Below are 19,608 nucleotides of genomic sequence, written 5' to 3'. Positions count from 1 at the left end.
AGATGTAACCTCCAAAATGGAACCAAACCCAACACAGTCATGAACACAGTTTTATAAAATAGGCGCAGGACTTTTGGCCTTTAAGTCCAAACCACATGGGCTCCAGTCCTAAGTTCCAGGATTGGGAGAGAAAGCAAACACAGGGTTGTGGCTTTATCACTTGGCTTCAGTTCCCTTCTGCAAAGAGCTGAATGCTGTTGTTCATTAGTGAGAGGAAGCTTTATTTCCTTGTGCGAAAGAGCATTTCAAGTCAAGGTAGTCAGTCACACTTTGGCGAGTCTGGCTCACATAGGAACTGGGGGTAGAAGAGGTACTTTAAGTTGTACTCAGTTTGGGCTAAGCAGTTAGCAATCTCCTGGTCACACTTGCACAAGAGTTCTTGGCATTTGTTCTCTACCGGTCCTGGAAGAAGTGGGGAAACTAAGGTTAGAGCAGAGACCTGGAGAGACTCAAGGAAAACCAGTAAAGCAGGAGTCAGGACGGGTCATAAATTACATTTCTGAGACACTTGACAGTCCAGCACGTGATCTTCATATGCACAACTCCCCAGGAAGCAGGTGACGTCAGCCCATTTTACAGACAAGGAAATTGAAAGTTTCCAATGGAGAGTCCAGAGCCTGCCACACTGCTCTTCTGCATTGATATTGCACGATTTCTTTCTTTCCCTCTTTCCTTCCTCCCTCCCTCCTTCACTCCCCACTTCCTCCCTCCCTCCCTCCTCTCTCTCTCTCTCTCTCTTTCTCTTTCTTTCTTTCTCTTCCTTCTTTTCCTTTCTTTCTTGACAGAAGCTTGCTCTGTTGTCCAGGCTGGAGTTCAGTGGCACAATCTTGGCTCACTGTGGCCTCCACCTCCTGGGTTTCAAGTGATTCTCCTGCCTCAGCCTCCCGAGTAGCTGGAACCACAGGTGCATGCTACCACATCCAGCTAATATTTTTGTATTTTTAGTGGAAACAGGGTTTCACCATGTTAGCCAGGTCGGACTGGAACTCCTAACCTCAGGTGACCCAACTGCCTCAACCTCCCCACAGTGCTGGGATTACAGACATGAGCCACCACACCTGGCCTGATTATTACATGATTTCATTTGGGGATTCACTTATTAAAAAAATAATAGTAATTTTTCTTTTTTAAGACAAGCTCTGTCTCTGTCACCCGGGCTGAAGTGCTGTGGCTAGACTGTGGCTTAGTGCAGCCTCTGCCTCCTTGGCTGAAGCCATTCTCCCACCTCAGTATCCCATGTAGCTGGGACTACAGGCCCACCACCATGCCTGGCTAGTTTTTGTATTTTTAGTAGAGATGGGGTTTTGCCATGTTGCCAGGCTGGTCTTGAATTCCTGAGCTCAAGTGATCCACCTGCCTCAGCATCCCAAACTGCTGGGATAACAGGCACAAGCCACCACCCTTGGCCCATAATAATATATTTTTTTTGCGGAAGAGTCTTGCTCTGTCACCAGGCTGGAGTGCAGTGGCGTGATCTTGGCTCATTGCAACCTCTACCTCCCAGATTCAAGCAATTCTCCCTCCCTCAGCCTCCCAAGTAGCTGGACTACAGGCTTGCACCACCACACCCAGCTAATTTTTTTCTCTCTCTCTCTCTTTCTTTTTCTTTTTAAAGATGGGGTTTCACCATGTTGGTCGGGCTGGTCTTGAACTCTCGACCTCAGGTGATCTGCCTGCCTTGGCCTCCAAAGTGTTTGGATTACAGGCGTGAGCCCCCACGCCCGGCCCACCCAGCTAATTTTTGAATTTTTAGTAGAGACGGGGTTTCACCATGTTGGCCAGGATGGTCTCGATCTCTTGACCTTGTGATCTGCCTGCCTCAGCCTCCCAAAGTGCTGGGATTACAGGCGTGAGCCACCCCACCCAGCCCATAATAATAATTTTTTTTTAAACTATACTTCTCAATATACTAGGCATGGAAGGAACATACTTCCAAATAATAAAAGTGATATATGACAGACCCATAGCCAACATCATACTGAATGGGGATGAGTTGAAAGCATTCATTCCCCCAAGAGCTGGAACAAGACAAGGATGCCTACTCTCACCATTTCTATTCAACATAGTTCTGAAAGTCCTCGCCAGAGCAGTCAGGAAAGAAATAAAAGGCATCCAAATCTGAAAACAGGAAGTCAAACTACCTTTGCCAATGGTATGATCGTATATCTAGAAAACCCTCAAGACTCCTCCAAAAGACTCCTATATTTGATCAATTAATTTAATAAAATCTCAGGTTACAAATCAATAGCACTGCTGTACATCGATAAGACTAAGCTGAGAATCAAATCAAGAACTCAGTCCCTTTTATAATAGCTGAAAAAAAAAGCCCCACCCAAAACCTAGTAATATACCTAACCAGGAATGTGAAAGATCTTTTCAAGAACTACGAAAGTGCTGAAAGAAATTATAGATGACACAAATGGAAATACATCCCATGCTCATGGATTGTAAGAATCAATGTAATGAAAATGACCATACTACCCCAAGCAATCTACAGATTCAATGCAGTGCCTATCAAATACCAACATCATTTTTCACAGAATTAGAAGAAACCATACTAAAATTTATATGGAACTAAAAAAGAGCCAAATAGCCAAAGTAATCTTAAGCAAAAAGAATGCCTGGCCAGGCGAGGTGGCTCACACCTGTAATCCCAACACATTGGAAGGCTGAGGCTGGTGGTTCACTTGAGGTCAGGAGTTTGAGACCAGGCTGACCAACATGGTAAAACCCCATTTCTACTAAAAATATACAAATTAGCCAGGCGTGATGGTCTGCACCTATAATCCCAGCTGTTCAGGAGACTAAGGCAGGAGAATTGCTTTAACTCAGGAGGCAGAGGTTGCAATGAGCTGAGATACATGCCACTGCACTCCAACCTCGGTGACAGAGTGAAACTCCATCTAAAAAAAAAAAAAAAAAATCTGTAGGCATCAATACCCAGCTTCAAATTATACTACAAGACTATAGTAACCAAAACAGCATGGTACTAGTATAAAAGTAGATACATAGACCAAAAGAACAGAATAGAAAACCCAGAAATAAAGCTAAACACTTACAACCAACTGATCTTCAATAAAGCATTCAAAAACATAAATTGAGAAATGACTCCCTATTCAGTAAATGGTACTGGGAAAATTGGATAGCTACATGTATAAGAATGAACTGGATCCCTCTCTTTCACCATATACAAAACTTACCATATACATCAACTCAAGATGGATTAAAGACTTAAATCTAAGACCTGAAACCATAAGAATTCTAGAAGAGGCCAGGCATGGTGGCCCACACTTGTAATCCAGCACTTTGGAGGCCAAGGAGGGCAGATCACCTGAGGTCAGGAGTTTAAGACCAGCCTGACCAACATGGTGAAACCCTGTCTTTAAAAAAAAAAAAGAATTCTAGAAGAAAACCTGGGAAAAACTTCCCTTGACATTGGCCTAGGCAAATAATTTATGACTAAGACCCCAAAAGCAGATGCAACAAAAGTAAAAATAAAGAAATGGGATGTAATTAGACTAGAAAGTGTCTGCACAGCAAAAGAATTAATCATCAGAGTAAACAGACAACCCACGTAATGAGAGAAACTACATTATTGCAAACTACATATTCCACAAAGGACTAATATCTAGAATCTACAAAAAAATCAACAAGAAGAACAAAACCTCATCAAAAATTGGACACATGACACGAATAGACATTTCTCAAAAGATATAGGAATGGCCTTTAACAAAAAAATGTTCAACATCAGTCATCATCGGGGAACTGCAAATTAAAACCGCAATGAGATACTGTCTTACCCCAGCCAGAATGGCCACTACTGAAAAGTCAAAATAGACATTAACCTGGATGTGGTGAAAAAAGAATGCTTTTAGACTGTTAGTGGGAATATTGGTACAACCACCATGGAAAACAGTATGGAGACTTTTCAAAGAACTAAAAGTAAATTTACTATTCTTTCTAGCAATCCCACTAACTGGGTATCTACCCAAAGGAAAATAAATCATTATATCAAAAAGATATGTGCACGCATATGTTTATCACAGCACAATTCACAATTGCAAAGATATAGAACCAACCTAAGTACCCATTAACTAATGGTAGATAAAGAAAATGTGGTTGCATATACACCATGGAATACTACTTAGCCATAAAAAAGAACAAAATGTCTTCTGCCGCAACTTGGGCGAAGCTGGAGGTAGTTATTCTAAGTGAAGTAACTCAAGAACATACAACCAAATACTGTATGTTCTCACCTATAAGTGGGAGCTATGCTATGAGTGCACAAAGGCATGCAGAGTGGTATGATGGACACTGGAGACTCCGAGGTGGGGAGGGATAAAAAGCTGTGTTGGGTCCAGTGTAGACTACTTGGGTAATGGGTGCATTAAAAGCTCAGACTTCACCACTATGCAATTCATCCATGTAACCAAAACCACTTGTACCCCTAAGGCTACTGAAATAAATAATAAGTAAAATTTTTAAAAAAAGAGTATTGCTGGTATGTTTTAATTTTTCACAACAAACATGTACTCAATTTGAATCAAAAAGTATGTAAATGAATGGTTGACTGAATGATTGCATAGATGGATCCCTCACCATGCACTCCTGCTTGTTGTTACTGGGGCAAAATTCTCACAACATAAAATCTATCATTTCAAAGGGTACAAGTCAGTGACATTTCGTACATTCAAAATGCTGGGCATCTATCAAATTCTAAAACATTTTTATCACCCCAGAAGAAACCCCATTCCCCTGAAGCAGGAACTCCCCATGGATGGATGGATGGATGGATGATGGATAATGGATAGATGGATAGATGGATGATGGATGGATGGATGAATGGATGGATGATGGATGGATGATGGGTGGATGGATGAATAATGGATGGATGAGTGATGGATGGATGGATGAATGGATGGATAGATGGATGATGGATGGATGGATGGATGGATGGATAGATGGATGATGGGTGGATGGATGGATGAGTGATGGATGGATGGATGGATGAATGGATGGATAGATGGATGATGGGTGAATGGATGATGGATGAATAAATGGAGAGACAGATGAATGGATAAAAATAATATGTGTAAAAATTAGCAAGAGGGTGAGGCTCGGTGGCTCATGCCTGTAATCTCAGCAGTTTGGGAGACTGAGGCTAGTGGATCACCTGAGGTCAGGAGTTCGAGACTAGCCTGACCAATATGAAGAAACCCCATCTCTTCTAAAAATACAAAATTAGCTGGGCACAGTGGCACATGTCTGTAATCCCAGCTAATCGGGAGGCTGAGGCAGGAGAATCACTTGAACCCGGGAAGCAGAGGTTGTGGCGAGCCAAGATCACACCCCTGCACTCCAGTCTGGGCAACTTGAGTGAAGCTGGACCTCAACGCCGAGGTGAGTGGATCAGAAGGTCAAGAGATCGAGACCATCCTGGCCAACGTGGTGAAACCCCATCTCTACTAGAAATACAAAATTAGCCGCTCATGGTGGCATGTGCCTGTAATCCCAGCTACTCGGGAGGCTGAGGCAGGAGAATCACTTGAACCTGGGGACAGAGGTTGCAATAAGCCGAGATTGTGCCACTGCACTCTGGCCTGGCACCTAGTGATAGAGAAAGACTCTGTCTAAAAAAAAAGAAAGAAAGAAAGAAAGAAAGAAAGAAAGAAAGAAAGAAAGAAAGAAAGAAAGAAAGAAAGAAAGAAAGAACAGAAAAAGAAAAAAGAAAGAAATACAATGTTGGGTGAACAGAGCCAAACATAAGAGGTCATATTGAGTTGAAACATAAAGCAGGTGAATGACTGTACCTGCTACAACATGGATGAACTGTGAAAATATGATTGGCTGGGCATGATGGCTCCCACCTGTAATCCCAACACTTTGAGAGGCCAAGACAGAAGCATCACTTGAGCCCAGAAATTTGAGACCAGTCTAGGCAACATAGTGAGATCCTGGCATGGTGGCGCACGCCTGTAGTTCTAGCTACTTGGGAGGCTGAGGTGGGAGGATCAGTTGCGCTCAGGAGGCCCAGGCTGCAGTGAGCCGTGATCATGCCACTGCGTTCCACCCTAGGTGGCAGAGTGAGACCTTGCCTTAACAAGGAAGTCTGGGCACAGTGGCTCTTGCCTGTAATCCCAGCACTTTGGAAGGCCGAGGCAGGCAGATCATTTGAGGTCAGGTGTTCAAGACCAGCCTGGCCAACATGGTGAAACCCCATCTCTACTAAAAATACAAAAATTAGCAGGGTATGGTAGCCTGTACCTGTAATTCCAGCTACTCGGGAGGCTGAGGCAGGAGAATCGCTTGAACCGGGAGGCAGAGGTTGTAGTGAGTCAAGATCATGCCACTGCACTCCAGCCTGGGTGAGAGAGTGAGACTCCATCTCCAATAAATAAATAAATAGCCAGGCGCTATGGCTCACATCTGTAATCCCAGTACTTTGGGAGGCCAAGGCAGGCAGATCACAAGGTCATGAGATCAAGACCATCCTGGCCAACATGGTGAAACCTCGTCTCTCCTAAAAATAAAAAACAAAAATTAGCCAGGGGTGGTGGCAGGCACCTGTAGTCCCAGCTACTCGGAAGGCTGAGGCAGGAGAATGGCTTGAACCGGGAAGGCGGAGGTTGCAGTGATCCGAGATAACGGCACTCCAGCCTGGGTGACAGAGTGAGACTCCATCTCAAAAAAAAAAACAAAAACAAAAACAGAAAAGAAAGGCCGTACATTATCTCCCATGCTCACATGACCCCAGCAACTCTGGTCTGTTATTCCCATTATACAGATGAGGAAAGTGAGGCATCCAAGGTCACAGAACTGGGAAGGGATGGACCAGGATTCCAGCCCAGGATCTCCTGACCCAATCCCTGTGCTTGTCCTCCTACTCCTCTCTCTAAGCAACAAAGACTCCTGCAACGGCGAGACCTGGCCCCACTGCCATGACCTCAGGAACCCGATGGCACCATGTTTTGAAGAAGAATAAAAATTTTAAAGGAGAAACAACTCCCAAGGGTAAAGCTTAAAATTAAGGCCTGCCAGTAAATATTATTATAGGTTTAAATTTTTTTAATATATTTAAGTCAGGCCCATAAATGGAAAATGGGCCAAGCGTGTTACTAAATAAACAACTATGTTCAGAATATCTCCAAACAGAATAAGAGACTATTTTTAGCTAAAAATGTATAATAGATATTTTAGTTCCCTTCCTTTGGTTTAGAGAGGACAGTTCTGTAAACAGGCACTGACTCTACCAACAGACACACCAATATTTTATAAATATCATTTCCACCTGGGTAGGAGCAAGCAGAATATGAAAGTTGAAGGGAGAAAGGAAAGATTTTCAACAGATTTTTCACTGAAGCCTCATTTTACCGCCTCATCACCCACAACAAAAGGAGACAGTTTTGGGAACAAGTCACTTACTCTCCTTGAGCCTCCCCAACTTTATTTATGTCTTGTAGAGGTGGGGTCTCACTATGCTGCCCAGGCTGGTCTCAAACTCCTGGACTCAAGCTATCCTCCCACCTTGGCCTCTCAAAGTGCGGGGATTATAGGTATGAGCTACCATGCCCAGCCAGTTTCCACAACCCTAAATGAGAGGGTTGGATGAGATGATGCCTGGGGCATCTTCAGGCCTGAAAATGGATATTATATCATCATATTAATTCCGCTTTGCTCTTCTGCCAAGTCCTAATCCACAGTAAGGAGATACAGCTGAGAATCCATGCATATCTAAAAACATACTTCTAGTAGGCCAGGCACAGTGGCGCATGCCCGTAATCCCGGAATTTTGGCAGATGGATCATGAGGTCAGGAGTTCAAGACCACCCTGGCCAACATGGTGAAACCTCATCTCTATTAAAAATACAAAATTAGCCATGCTTTTTGGCAAGTGACTGTAGTTCCAGCTACTTGGGAGGCTGAGGCAGGAGAATCGCTTGAAACTGGGAGCTGGAAATTGCAGTGAGCCCAGACCGCACTGTTGCACTATAGCCTGGGCAACGAGCAAGAGTCCATCTCAAAAAAAAAATATATATATATATGGCCGGGCTTGCTGGCTCATGCCTGTAATCCCAGCATTTTGGGAGGCCAAGGCGTGTGGATCACGAGGTCAGGAGTTCAAGACTCCATCTCTACTAAAAATTAAAAAAATTAGCCAGGCACGGTGGCACGCTCCTATAATCCCAGCTACTTGGAAGGCTGAGGCAGAGAACAGCCTAAACCCGGGAGGCAGAGGTTGCAGTGAGCTGGATTACGCCACTGCACTCCAGCCTGGGCGACAGAGTGAGACTCAGAAAAACAAAAAAAAAGTTAAAAATTAAAAATTAGGCCGGGCGCGGTGGCTCACGCTTATAATCCCAGCACTTTGGGAGGCCGAGGTGGGTGGATCACGAGATCAAGAGATCAAGACCATCCTGGTCAACGTGGTGAAACCCTGTCTCTACAAAAAATACAAAAATTAGCTGGGCATGGTGGTGACCACCTGTAGTCCCAGCTAGTCAGGAGGCTGAGGCAGGAGAATTGCTTGAACCCAGAAGGCAGAGGTTGTGGTGAGCTGAGATTGAGCCATTGCACTCCAGCCTGGGTAACAAGAGTGAAACTTCATCTAAAAAAAAAATAAAAATAAAAAATAGCCAGGTATGGTGGTGGACACCTGTAATTGCAGCTACTTGGAAGGCAGGAGAATCACTTAAACCTGGGAGGCGGAGATTGTAGTGAGCTGTGATGGCACCACTGCACTCCAGCCTGAATGACAAAGTGAGACTTCATCTCAAAAAAAAAAAAAAACCAAAAAAATTAGCCAAGCATCGTGGCCCACACCTATAATCCCAGCTACTTAGGAGGCTGAGGCAGGAGAATAGCTTGAGCCCAGGAGTTTGAGGCTGTAGTGAGCCATGATCATGTCACTGCACTCCAGCCTGGATGGCAGAGCAAGACCGCGTCTCTAGGAAAAAAAAAAAAGTGAAACAGGATTACTGTTTGACCTAGCAATTCCACTCCTAGGTACATACTCCAAAACACTCAAATAAATACTTGTTCATCAGTGTTCACAGCAGCACTATTCACATAAACCAAAAGGTGGAAACAACCCAAATACACATGATTGAATGAATGGATAAACAAAATGTGCCCTATCCATGCAGCAGATATTATTCAGCCATGAAACTAATGGCGTACTGACACATCTACTAATACAACATGAACAGGCCAGGCGCGGTGGCTCACACCTGTAATCCCAGCACTAGCTACTCAGGAGGCTGAGGCAGGAGAATCACTTGAACCCAGGAGGCAGAGGTTGCAGTGAGCTGGTATGGTGCCACTGCACTCCAGCCTAGGTGACATAGGGCGATTTCGTGTAAAAAAAAAAAAAAAAAAAAAGGCCAGGCACAGTAGGTCACGCCTGTAATCCTAGCACTTTGAGAGGCCAAGCCAGGTGGATTACCTGAGCTCGGGAGTTTAAGACTAGCCTGGGCGACATGGTGAAACCCCATCTCAACTAAAATAAAAAAAAATTAGCCAGGCATGGTGGTGTGCACCTGTGCTACTTGGGAGGTTGAGACAGGAGGCTGAGACAGGCCCAAAATGGAATATTAAAAATAAATACAACCACCGGGTGTGGTGGCTCACACCTGTAATCCCAGCACTTTGGGAGGCCAAGTGGGGTGGCTCACCTGAGGTCAGGAGTTTGAGACCAGCCTAGCCAACATGGTGAAACTCCGTCTATACTAAAAATACAAAAATTAGCCAGGCCTGGTGGCAGGCGCCTATAATCCCAACTATTTGGGAGGCTGAAGCAAGAGAATCACTTAAACCCAGGAGGTGGAGGTTGCAGTGAGCCAAGATAGCGCCACTGCACTCCAGCCTGGGGGACAGAGCGAGACTGTCTCAAAAAAAAATTCTGTAAGGTTTTTGTAAAGATGCCTTTCTGGTCTCAAGTGACCCTCCTACTGGTCCTGCCCCCAGCCCCCTTCTGATGAACATTAGGTTGGTTATTATCTGATGTCATGTCTATCTTCTTCCTTGTTGTCCAGACATCAAACAAATAGGTTTCTTCAGGGTTTTCTTTTTCAAGTGCTCAGGGTTAAACCTCACTCACATTAGTGCTGGACACTATGGCTCACACCTCTAATCCCAGCACTTTGGGAAGCTGAGGTGAGCACATCAGTTGAGGCAGGGAGTTTGAGACCAGCCTGGCCAACATGATGAAACCCCATCTCTACTGAAAAAAGTACAAAAATTAGGTCAGGTGCAGTGGCTCATGTCTGTAATCCCAGCACTTTGGGAGGCTGAGGTGGGTGGATTACCTGTAGTCAGGAGTTAGAAACCAGCCTGGCCAACATGGCGAAACTCCATCTCTTCTACTACACACACACACACACACACACACACACACACCACACACAGCCAGCTGTGGTGGTGCACGCGTGTAGTCCGAGCTCCTCGGAAGGCTGATTCACAAGAATCACTTGAACCTGGGAGGCAGAGGTTGTAGTGAGCCAATGTCACGCCACTGCACTCTAGCCTGGGTGACAGAACTGGACTGACTCAAAAAATAAAATAAAATAAAATAAAATAGGCGGGGCGTGGTGGCTTGTGCCTGTAATTGCAGCACTTTGGGAGGCCAAGGCTGCCAGGTCACCTGAGGTTGGGAGTTCAAGACCAGCCTGACCAACATGGAGAAACCCCTTCTCTACTGAAAATACAAAATAAACCAGGCGTGGTGTTGCATGCCTGTAATCCCAACTACTCAGGAGGCTGAGGCAGGAGATTTGCTTGAACCTGGAAGGTGGAGGATTGTGGTGAGCTGAGATTATGCCATTGCACTCCAGCCTGGCCAACAAGAGCGAAACTCCATCTCAAAACAAATAAAACAAAATAAATATCACTTAATTAGATATACCCAACGGTGGTCTACACAGAGTTGGAAGCAGTGGTTATTGCAACAAGGGCATGGAAGTCATCAGGCTGTGCCAGGATGTCCGGTGGACACTAGGGGTGGGTGGCATGGTGGGGCTGGGGACTCACCGCACACGACGGTCTGATTGATGCACTGCCAGGAGTAGCGCTCTGTCTTGGGGCTGCAGCCGGCCTCCTCAGCTCGAGCATAGCAACAGTCGTGGTGATGGCAGCACCTGCAGATGTCACATGGGCAGGACAGCAGGTGGGTGAAGCTCTCCTGGCTCTCCTCCCTTGCCAGGACCATAGGTGATTGAAGACCCCCCAGGGAGGCACAGCATCCTCTGATCTTAGCTTTTTTTTTTTTTTTTTTGAGACAGAGTCTCACACTGTTGCCCAGGCTGGAGTGCAGTGGTACGATCTTTGCTCACTGCAACCTCTGTCTCCCAGGTTCAAGCAATTCTCCTGCCTCAGCCTCCTGAGTAGCTGAGATTACAGGTGACTACCACCACACCTGGCTAATTTTTTTTTCTATTTTTAGTAGAGATGGGGTTTCATTATGTTGGCCAGGCTGGTCTTGAACTCCTGACCTCATGATCCGCTCGCCTTGGCCTCCCAAACTGATGGGATTACAGGTGTGAACCACTGCACCTGGCATCTAAGCTTTTTTTCTTTCTTTCTTCTTTTTTTTAAGACAGGGTCTTGCTCCGTCGCCCAGGCTGGAGTGCAGTGACACAATCATAGCTCACCGCAGCCTTGAACTCCTGGGCTCAAGTGATTCTCCCACCTCAAGGTTTCAAGTAGCTGAGACTACAGGCAAATGCCACCATGCCTGGCTTTTTTTTAAATTTGTATTTCCTTTGAGGTAGGGTCTCTCTCTGTTACTCAGGCTGGAGTGCAGTGGCTCAATCATAGCTCACTTTAGCCTTGAACTCCTGGGCTCAAGTGATACTGTTGCCTTAGCCTCCCAAGTAGTTACTACTACAGGAACACAAACTCCTTTTTAAAAAAATTTTTCTAGATACAAGGTCTCACTATGTTGCCCAGGCTGGTCTTGAACTGCCAAACTCAAGCAGTCCTTCTACCTCAGCCTCCCAAAGTGCTGGGGTTACAGGTAGGAGGCACTGTATGCCTGGCCTTGTCTAAGCTGTTTCCCTGAAAATCCCCATCCTGGGTAATGATTTGATTGGCCTCACCATGCCCCGTCCTGCCTCCCTGGCTGTGCCCCAGCCTGGTCCCAAGCCAGGCTTGAATCCAAGCCCTGCCATTTATTGACTTTGCCCACACTTTACCCTCTGCTTGGGGTAACTCCGTGTCTGTTCTTTGTCCCTTAGGTCTCAGCCCAGCAGAAGCCCCTGCCTCTGTAGGTCATCCAGCCTCACCAGGCTATACCCTCTCATCAAATCAGATTCCCTCCCTTCTGGGCAGGTATATAATGAAACCCTCCTTAGAGGCAGGGTACGGTGGCTCCCACCTGTAATCCCAGCACTTTGGGAGGCCAAGGCTGGCAGATCATGAGGTCAAGAGATCAAGGCCAGCCTGGTCAACATGGTAAAAACCTGTCTCTACTAAAAATATAAAAATTAACCAGGCATGGTGGCAAGCGCCTGTAATCCCAGCTACTGGAGAGGCTGAGGCAAGAGAATTGCTTGAATCCAGAAGGAAGAGGTTGCAGTGACCCGAGATTGTGCCACTGCACTCCAGCCTGGCGACAGAGCAAGACTCCATCTAAAAAATAAACAAACAAATAAATAAATGTGTCTAAACATCCTGCTAAAAAAAAGAAAAAGAAAAAAGTAAATAAATAAGAAACAAACAACAACAAAAAGACCTCTGTGTCAATCGCAGCCTTCAAGCTAGGGGAGAGGCAGCTGAATTCCGCCCTCTGCTAACTAACTGTAGCTTTGTGGAAATGGGTGAGTGGCTGTTCCCTTCTGAGCTTCAGGGCCCCACCTTTAAAATGGGCATAACTGTCATGCCCATCTTTAAGAATAGCCCAGGGGGCAAATGAGGGGAAGTCATGGAGAGATCTCCTTCCACAACCTTGGACAGAGCAGGCATTTCTCATACAGTAGCCAGAGTGCAGAGGCTGCGGGCATGAATCCAAACAGACTGCATGGGTTCAAATCCCAGCTCCCACATCTTGCTAACTCTGTGGCCCCAGACAAGTCACTTAATATTTCTTTCTTTCTTTTTTTTTACCACCCCGCCCCCCCACCACCCGCCAAGTCTTGCTCTGTTACCCAGGCTGCAGTGCAGTGGCGCAAACTTGGCTCACGGCAACCTCCACTTCCCTGGTTCAAGCAGTTCTCCTGTCTCAGCCTCCTGAGTAGCTGGGATTACAGGTGTCTGCCACCATGCCTGGCTAATTGTTGTATTTTTACTAGAGATGAAGGTTTTGCCATGTTGGCCTGGCTGGTCTGGAACTTCTGACATCATGAACTGCCCACCTCGACCTCCCAAAGTGCTGGGATTACAGGGGTAAACCACTGCAGCCGGCCAAGTTACTTAATATTTCTGGGCCTTGGTTTCTTCATCTGTGAAATGGGATTGTTATGAGGACTCAAAGAGATTCCCAGAGCAGTTCCTAGTGCATAATTAGTCTGGTTGCTTCTGTGTGTGTGTGTGTGTGTGTGTGTGTTTAATATAGAGACAGGGTCTCCCTATGTTGATCATCCTGCCTCGATGTCCCAAAGTAGTGGGATTACATTTGTGAGTCACCACACCTGGTCACTTTATACTATTATTATTATTTTATTTTAAGACAGGGTCTCCCACTGTCACCCAGGCTGGAATATAGTCGTTCGATCTTGGCTCACTGCAAACTCCACCTCCGAGGTACAAGCAATTCTCTTGCCTCAGTCTCCCAAATAGCTGGAATTATAGGCGCCCACCACCACATGAAGCTGTTTCACATTTTTAGTAGAGATGGGGTTTCACCGTGTCGGCCAGGCTGGTCTCGAACTCCTGACCTCAAGTGATCTGCCTGCCTCAGCCTTCCAAAATGCTGGGATTGCAGGAATGAGCCACCGCTCCTGGCCAATTTTTTAGGGCAACATAATCAGCCCATGGCCAGGGTAAGGAACAGCTGGTGCCAAGATCTGGCCTCACTGGCCATGTTATCCAAGAGGCCTCTGCCTGCCTGCAAAGTAGTACCACATACTGGGATCTCCCTGGACCAAATCCCAGCTTCAGTTTTGGGTATTTCCTCACAAGCCTTGACTACCCGGGAGTAGGGGACTTTGTAGCCTGGGCCCAGGCCTGCACTTACCAGTCAATGGCATCGCGGGGCTGGCCACCACCTCCCAGGCCACAATAGCAACCGTATTTCATATAGGCCAGGGGGGTTCGGGAGCCAACGCAACCCACAGTTCCTGCCAGTTCCAGGATCCCACGCCGGTGCACATGTGACTTCCTGGAGGCTGGGGAGTAAACAAAGGTGAGAGGCTGCAGGTCAGGGCTTCCCAGACCCCGGGGAAGGGCATTAGCCTGAGAAAAGCCTAGATGTTACAGCCTGGCTTTCTGGGTTTCAATCCTACTTCCTAGCTGTGTGATCTTGGACAAATTCCTACCTTCTCTGGGCCTTGGTTTCCTCATCTGTGAAATGGAGGATAAGCGCACTTCAGCTCAAAAAATGAAATGAGATAATGAGCCAGGCGCAGTGGCGCATGCCTGTAATCCCAGCGCTTTGAGAGGCCAAGGCGGGCGGATCACCTGAGGTCGGAGTTTGAGACCAGCCTGGCCAACATGATGAAACCCCATCTCTACTAAAAATTAAAAAATTAGCTGGGTGTAGGGGCAGGCAGCTGTAATCCCAGCTACTCTCCTGAGGCAGGAGAATGGCTTGAACCCAGGAGACGGAGTTTGCAGTGAGCCGAGATAGCGCCATTGGACTCCATCCTGGACTATAAGAGTGAAACTCCATTTTGAAAAAAAGAAAAACAGAAAAAGAAAAAAAGAAATGAGATAATGAGTATAAAGCCCCCGGCATGTAAAAAGGCTAACTATCATAATCCCGCTGGGCGAGGTGGCTCACGCGTGTAATCCCAGCACTTTGGGAAGCCAAGAAGGGCAGATCACCAGAGATCAGAAGTTCAAGACCAGCATGGCCAACATTGTGAAACCCCATCTCCAGTAAAAATACAAAAATTAGCTGAGCACAGTGGCGCCTGCTTGTAAGCCCAGCTACCCAGGAGGCTGAGGCAGGAGAGTGGCCTGAATCTGGGAGGTGGAGTTTGCAGTGAGCCAAGATTGTGCCACAGCACTCCAGCCTCGATGACAGAGCAAGACTGAAAAAAAGAAAAAAGTGTAACTATTATAATCAATGTCTTCAGGGTAGCCATGAAGGAAAAGAAAAGAGTCGTGCATGAAATGTTTGTCCAGTTGGCTGTGTTGGGCACTGGGTGTCAGGGATGCTCCTACAGGTGTCTGTCACCAAGGTGGGCTCCTCTGTGGTAGCTTCCCAAGCCCTGGGACTGCCCTGTGCCCATGACTGGCCCTCCAGACTCAGGCTCAGGGCCCTTGGCATCTCCTTTTATTTTCACTGCCCAGACAGGAAGGACCCTTGGCCTGAGCCCAGCCATTTTTCCAGATCCTGGCACAGCTTGGACACATAATGGTTCCCAATGCATGTGACTGGAACCCCTGCACTGGACAGGTGGGAAAGGAGGCCAGCCAGGAAGGATGACTCCTGAGCAGAGGCTCCTGCCCAGGCTTCCGACTTGCAAACCAGTGCTCCTTCCTCCTCACACAGTAACAGCAGGGGGAGGTCACCTTTCGGGTTGAAAGAGCCGATTGTCACCAGCAATAGAGCACAAACTCACACCCAGGCCTGCCTGCTTCCTGCATATCTGTTCTGTACAACTCCAGGAGCTTGATGCATTGTGTTTGATCTTTTTTTTTTGAGAAGGAGTTTTGCTCATGTTGCCCAGGCTGGAGTACAGTGGTGCAATCTCGGCTCACTGCAACCTCTGCCTCCCGGGTTCAAGCGATTCTCCTGCCTCAGCCTCCTGAGGAGCTGGGATTACAGGCACACACCACCACACCAAGCTGATTTTTGTATTTTTAGTAGAGATAGGGTTTCCCCATGTTGGCCAGGATGGTCTTGAACTCCTGACCTCAGATGATCCACCTGCCTTGGCCTCCCAAAGTGCTGGGATTATAGGCATGAGCTACCCCTCTCGGCCTGATCATCTTGTCTTTTTTTTTTTTTTTTTTTTGAGACAGAATCTCACTCTGTCACCCACACTGGAGTACAGTGGCACAATCGTACCTCACTGCAGCCTCCAAATCCTGGACTCAAGTGATCCCCCTGCCTCAGCCTCCAGATGTACAGGCATGCACTATCATGCCCGGCTAATTTTTAAACTTTTAGTAGAAATGGGGTCTCACTATGTTGTCCAGGCTGGTCACAAACTCCTGTCCTCAAGTGATTCTCCTGCCTTGGCTTCCCGAGATGCCGGGGTTCCAGGCGTGAGCTGCCGCGCCCAGTCTCGTTTCTGTTTAATCATGTTTTCATCGTACTGACTTTTTTGAGAAGTCCAGGCCAAATTTAAATTCAATTTTGTCTTTTTTTTTTTTTTTTGACTCAGAGTTTCATTGTGTTGCCCAGGTTGAAGTGCAGTGGCAGAGTCTCGGCTCACTGCAACCTCCACCTCCAGGTTCAAGCAATTCTCCCGCCTCAGCCTCCTGAGTAGCTGGGACTACAGGTGTGCACCACTATGCCTGGCTAATTTTTGTATTTTTTAGCAGAAACGGGGTTTCATCATATTGGCCAGGCTGGTCTCGAACTCCTGACTTCCTCATCTGCCTGCCTCGGCCTCCCAAAGGGCTGGGATTTTAAGTGTGAGCCACTGTACCCGACCAATTTTGTCTTTTTATCAGTGGAAAAAGTAGCATATTTATGTGGAGGGATGGACGAAGATGAATCAAACAGGAAGAAAATGTAAAAACGAATTTGGAGTTCAAGCTTCGCCTTCCTCTCTGGATAATGAGTCCTTACTCTCCCAGCAGCCCACACCTCTATCTCAAACCTCCCATGGCTCCCAAGAGTCTGGATAAAGCTCAGGGGTCTCAAGGCACCCCAAGACCTCCAAGACCCAGGGGTAATCAGCCCCTCCCACTGCTCCCTCATACTCTCACACAGCAAGAGTAATTTACTGTCCCTCCAGTTGTGCCTGGTCATGCAGACACTCTGCTGCTCAAATGCCCTCACCCCATCCTCACCCTCCTCCCAGACCACCTCCCTGCAGAATCCATGTTGCCCGCCAGGTGGCCACAGGGACCCTCTCCATACTGTCTGCTTGTGGCAGTGCCCTCAGCCTGAGGGGTCTTCCAGAGCAGATCTCTGCCCAAGCACGGTGGCTTACATCTGTAATCCCAGCACTTTGAGAGGCTGAGGCAGGTGGATCACGTGAGGTCAGGAGTTCAAGACTAGTCTGGCCATGATGGTAAAACCCCATCTCTACTAAAAATACAAAACTTAGCCAGGCATAGTGGTGCGTGCCTGTAATCCTAGCTACTTGGGGAAGCTGAGGCAGAGAATTGGTTGAACCCGGGAGGTGGAAGTTGCAGTGAGCCGAGATTACGGCAGTGCACTCCGTCTCAAAAAAAAAAATTAGCCGGGCATGGTGTAGTCCCAGCTACTTGGGAGGCTGAGGCAGGAGAATCTCTTTTTTTTTTTTTTTGGAGAACGGGGTCTCGCTATATTGCCCAGGCAGGTCTCTAACTCCTGGGCTCAAGCTATCCTCCGGCCTCTGCCTCCCTAAGAGCTGGGATTACAGGCGCGAGCCACAGAGTCCAGCCAGGAGAATCTCTTGAACCCAGGAGATGGAAGTTGCAGTAAGCTGAGATCGTGCCACTGTACTCCAGCCTGGGGGACACCAAGATTCCCTCTCAAAAAAAAAAAAAAAAAAAAAGCTGATCTCTGAATTCAGCTGCCCTGGCACACACTGAGCTTCCAGAAACAGTCCCTTGACCTGTAACTCCACCAAACCCTGGGGAACATGCCTACCCTGAGCACCTGTGACAATGTCCCAGTCCCAACACCACACCCCGAAGCTGTCCTCAGAGGTTCCCCTGCCACCCTCCCTGATCACTCTCTGGTATCTCAGAGCCCTAGCAACAGCCCTTCAGAGGGAGGGTTCCAGGCATGGGGCGGGCACCAAGCACTGTGCTTATAACCCAGGAAAACACTCCCACTGTGCCAACATAGGTGGGGCAGGTCATGTTGGGGTCTGTTTGCCCTGTCTGCCCGCTGCAGCCTCTTGGGGAGTGCCAGGGCCGTCTGGGCATCCTGTGAGCCCCAGGGTCTATGTACACATATGTGTGTCTGTGCGTGTATGTGTCCACTGAGCATCTGAATTTGTCCTGAGTGCTGTCTTGGGTGTCCTTGAGCTGTGTGTGCCTGTGTCACCCTCGAGATATCTCAGTATTTTTGCCTGTGGGAGCCCCACACCGTGAGCTGCACAGCTGAGTGCCCAGGTGAGTCTGGGGGCTGGTCCTGTGTCTGTGCATCTGCGCAGGTGGTGTCTGCCTATTCCTCTGTGGGTGCATGTATCTTGCACCCCAGAAAGGGGCAGTCACCCAGGGGACCTCTCTACGGTGACCCCAAAGGATGGATAGTGAGATGGGACAATATGTTCTCTTTTGGGGGCGGTTCACAGGGATTTGTTGTATAGGGGGACAATACGTTTTTCTCCCATCCCCAAGCCAGGCCCTTTCTGCCCCTGCTCCTCCCACCCTCTGGTATCTCAGACCTCAGGAGCAGGTGGAGTGAAGGATAAGTTAGGGGACCCCAGATAAGAACAACCAGGAGGCTTCTGGGCTGCTGGAGAGGGTCACAGCCAGTTGTGGTGAGAGGGCCAGGACAGAACTCTGCTCCCCTGGGGAAGAGGTGGACTGGTTCTGAGTCCCTGAGAGGGGTGAGTTGGACCCTGCAGAGGGCTGAGGCGCAGAGTGTGGGTGAGCATTAGAAGAGCGAGCTGGGGGCTGTAGGGATCCTGGGACTTGGGGAAGGACCGGGAGGCAGGGCTGCTGGGTTCCTAGGGAGGGCAGGAGGAGCCCCCGGAACTCCGGAGTGCAGGGAAAGCCCCTTCCTCACTCACCCTCGTTGGACCTGGGGCCAGGTCCCAGCAGCAGCAGCAGCAGCAGCGACGGCAGCAGCAGGAAGAGCATGATTGGCAGGCACACAGGTAGCGGCCCCATCGCAGGGTGGCAGGTGTGGGACAGCGCTACCGGGCCACTGGAGGCACCAAGCCAGGCCAATCCCCATCCTGGCCGCCGCGCCCGGCCCTGCCCCCACCTCACCTTCCCTCCGGGCCCGGGCGGAGCCAGCTAGGGGCGGGCACGTGGGGCGGCGCAAAAGCGCCCTGATCTCTGCATCTTGGTCACTGAAGGGGCTCGAGAGGCCACCAGGGTGCTAGGGACAGGACCAGGAGTCAGGCCCCAGGACGTCTCTTCGGAGTAAGGGAGCAAAAGGGGCTTCTTTGATGTTATTATTCCCCCACCTGGGCACCCAAAGGGAGCAGAAGACTTGGAGGAGGAGGAGTCCTGAATTTACTTCAACATTTTATTTGGCCAGTGCGGTGAATCACACATCTCAGCACTTTAGGAGGCCTAGGCAGGTGGATCACGTGAGGTCGAGAGTTCGACACCAGCCTGACCAACATGGAGAAACCCCATCTCTACTAAAAATACAAAATTAAGCTGGAC

At 48.0% G+C, this 19,608-nt stretch overlaps 1 protein-coding gene across 2 annotated transcripts in view; it reads right to left on the bottom strand.

Annotated features, from left to right (window-relative positions):
• Nucleotides 1-118: 118 nt before the first annotated feature.
• PLA2G10 (phospholipase A2 group X) overlaps nucleotides 119-19,608 on the bottom strand; it is a 48,805-nt gene continuing 29,315 nt past the window's right edge. The window contains exons 1-4 of one of the 2 annotated variants that reach the window (XM_054242611.2): nucleotides 19,002-19,140; nucleotides 14,168-14,318; nucleotides 11,026-11,132; nucleotides 119-402 (exon numbers count right to left, since the gene is read on the bottom strand). In XM_054242611.2, the coding sequence (XP_054098586.2) occupies nucleotides 260-402; nucleotides 11,026-11,132; nucleotides 14,168-14,318; nucleotides 19,002-19,101 (501 nt within the window). In that variant the 5' untranslated portion in view covers nucleotides 19,102-19,140 and the 3' untranslated portion in view covers nucleotides 119-259. Of the gene's footprint in view, nucleotides 403-11,025; nucleotides 11,133-14,167; nucleotides 14,319-19,001; nucleotides 19,141-19,608 lie in introns of those variants that run through there. The other variant, XM_054242612.2, reaches the window with a different exon arrangement.

This window comes from Callithrix jacchus, chromosome 12 (assembly GCF_049354715.1).
Source record: "Callithrix jacchus isolate 240 chromosome 12, calJac240_pri, whole genome shotgun sequence".
Lineage (NCBI taxonomy): Eukaryota > Metazoa > Chordata > Mammalia > Primates > Cebidae > Callithrix > Callithrix jacchus.
Note: the sequence above shows the minus strand (reverse complement) of the source record. Positions and strands in the feature narration are given on the sequence as shown.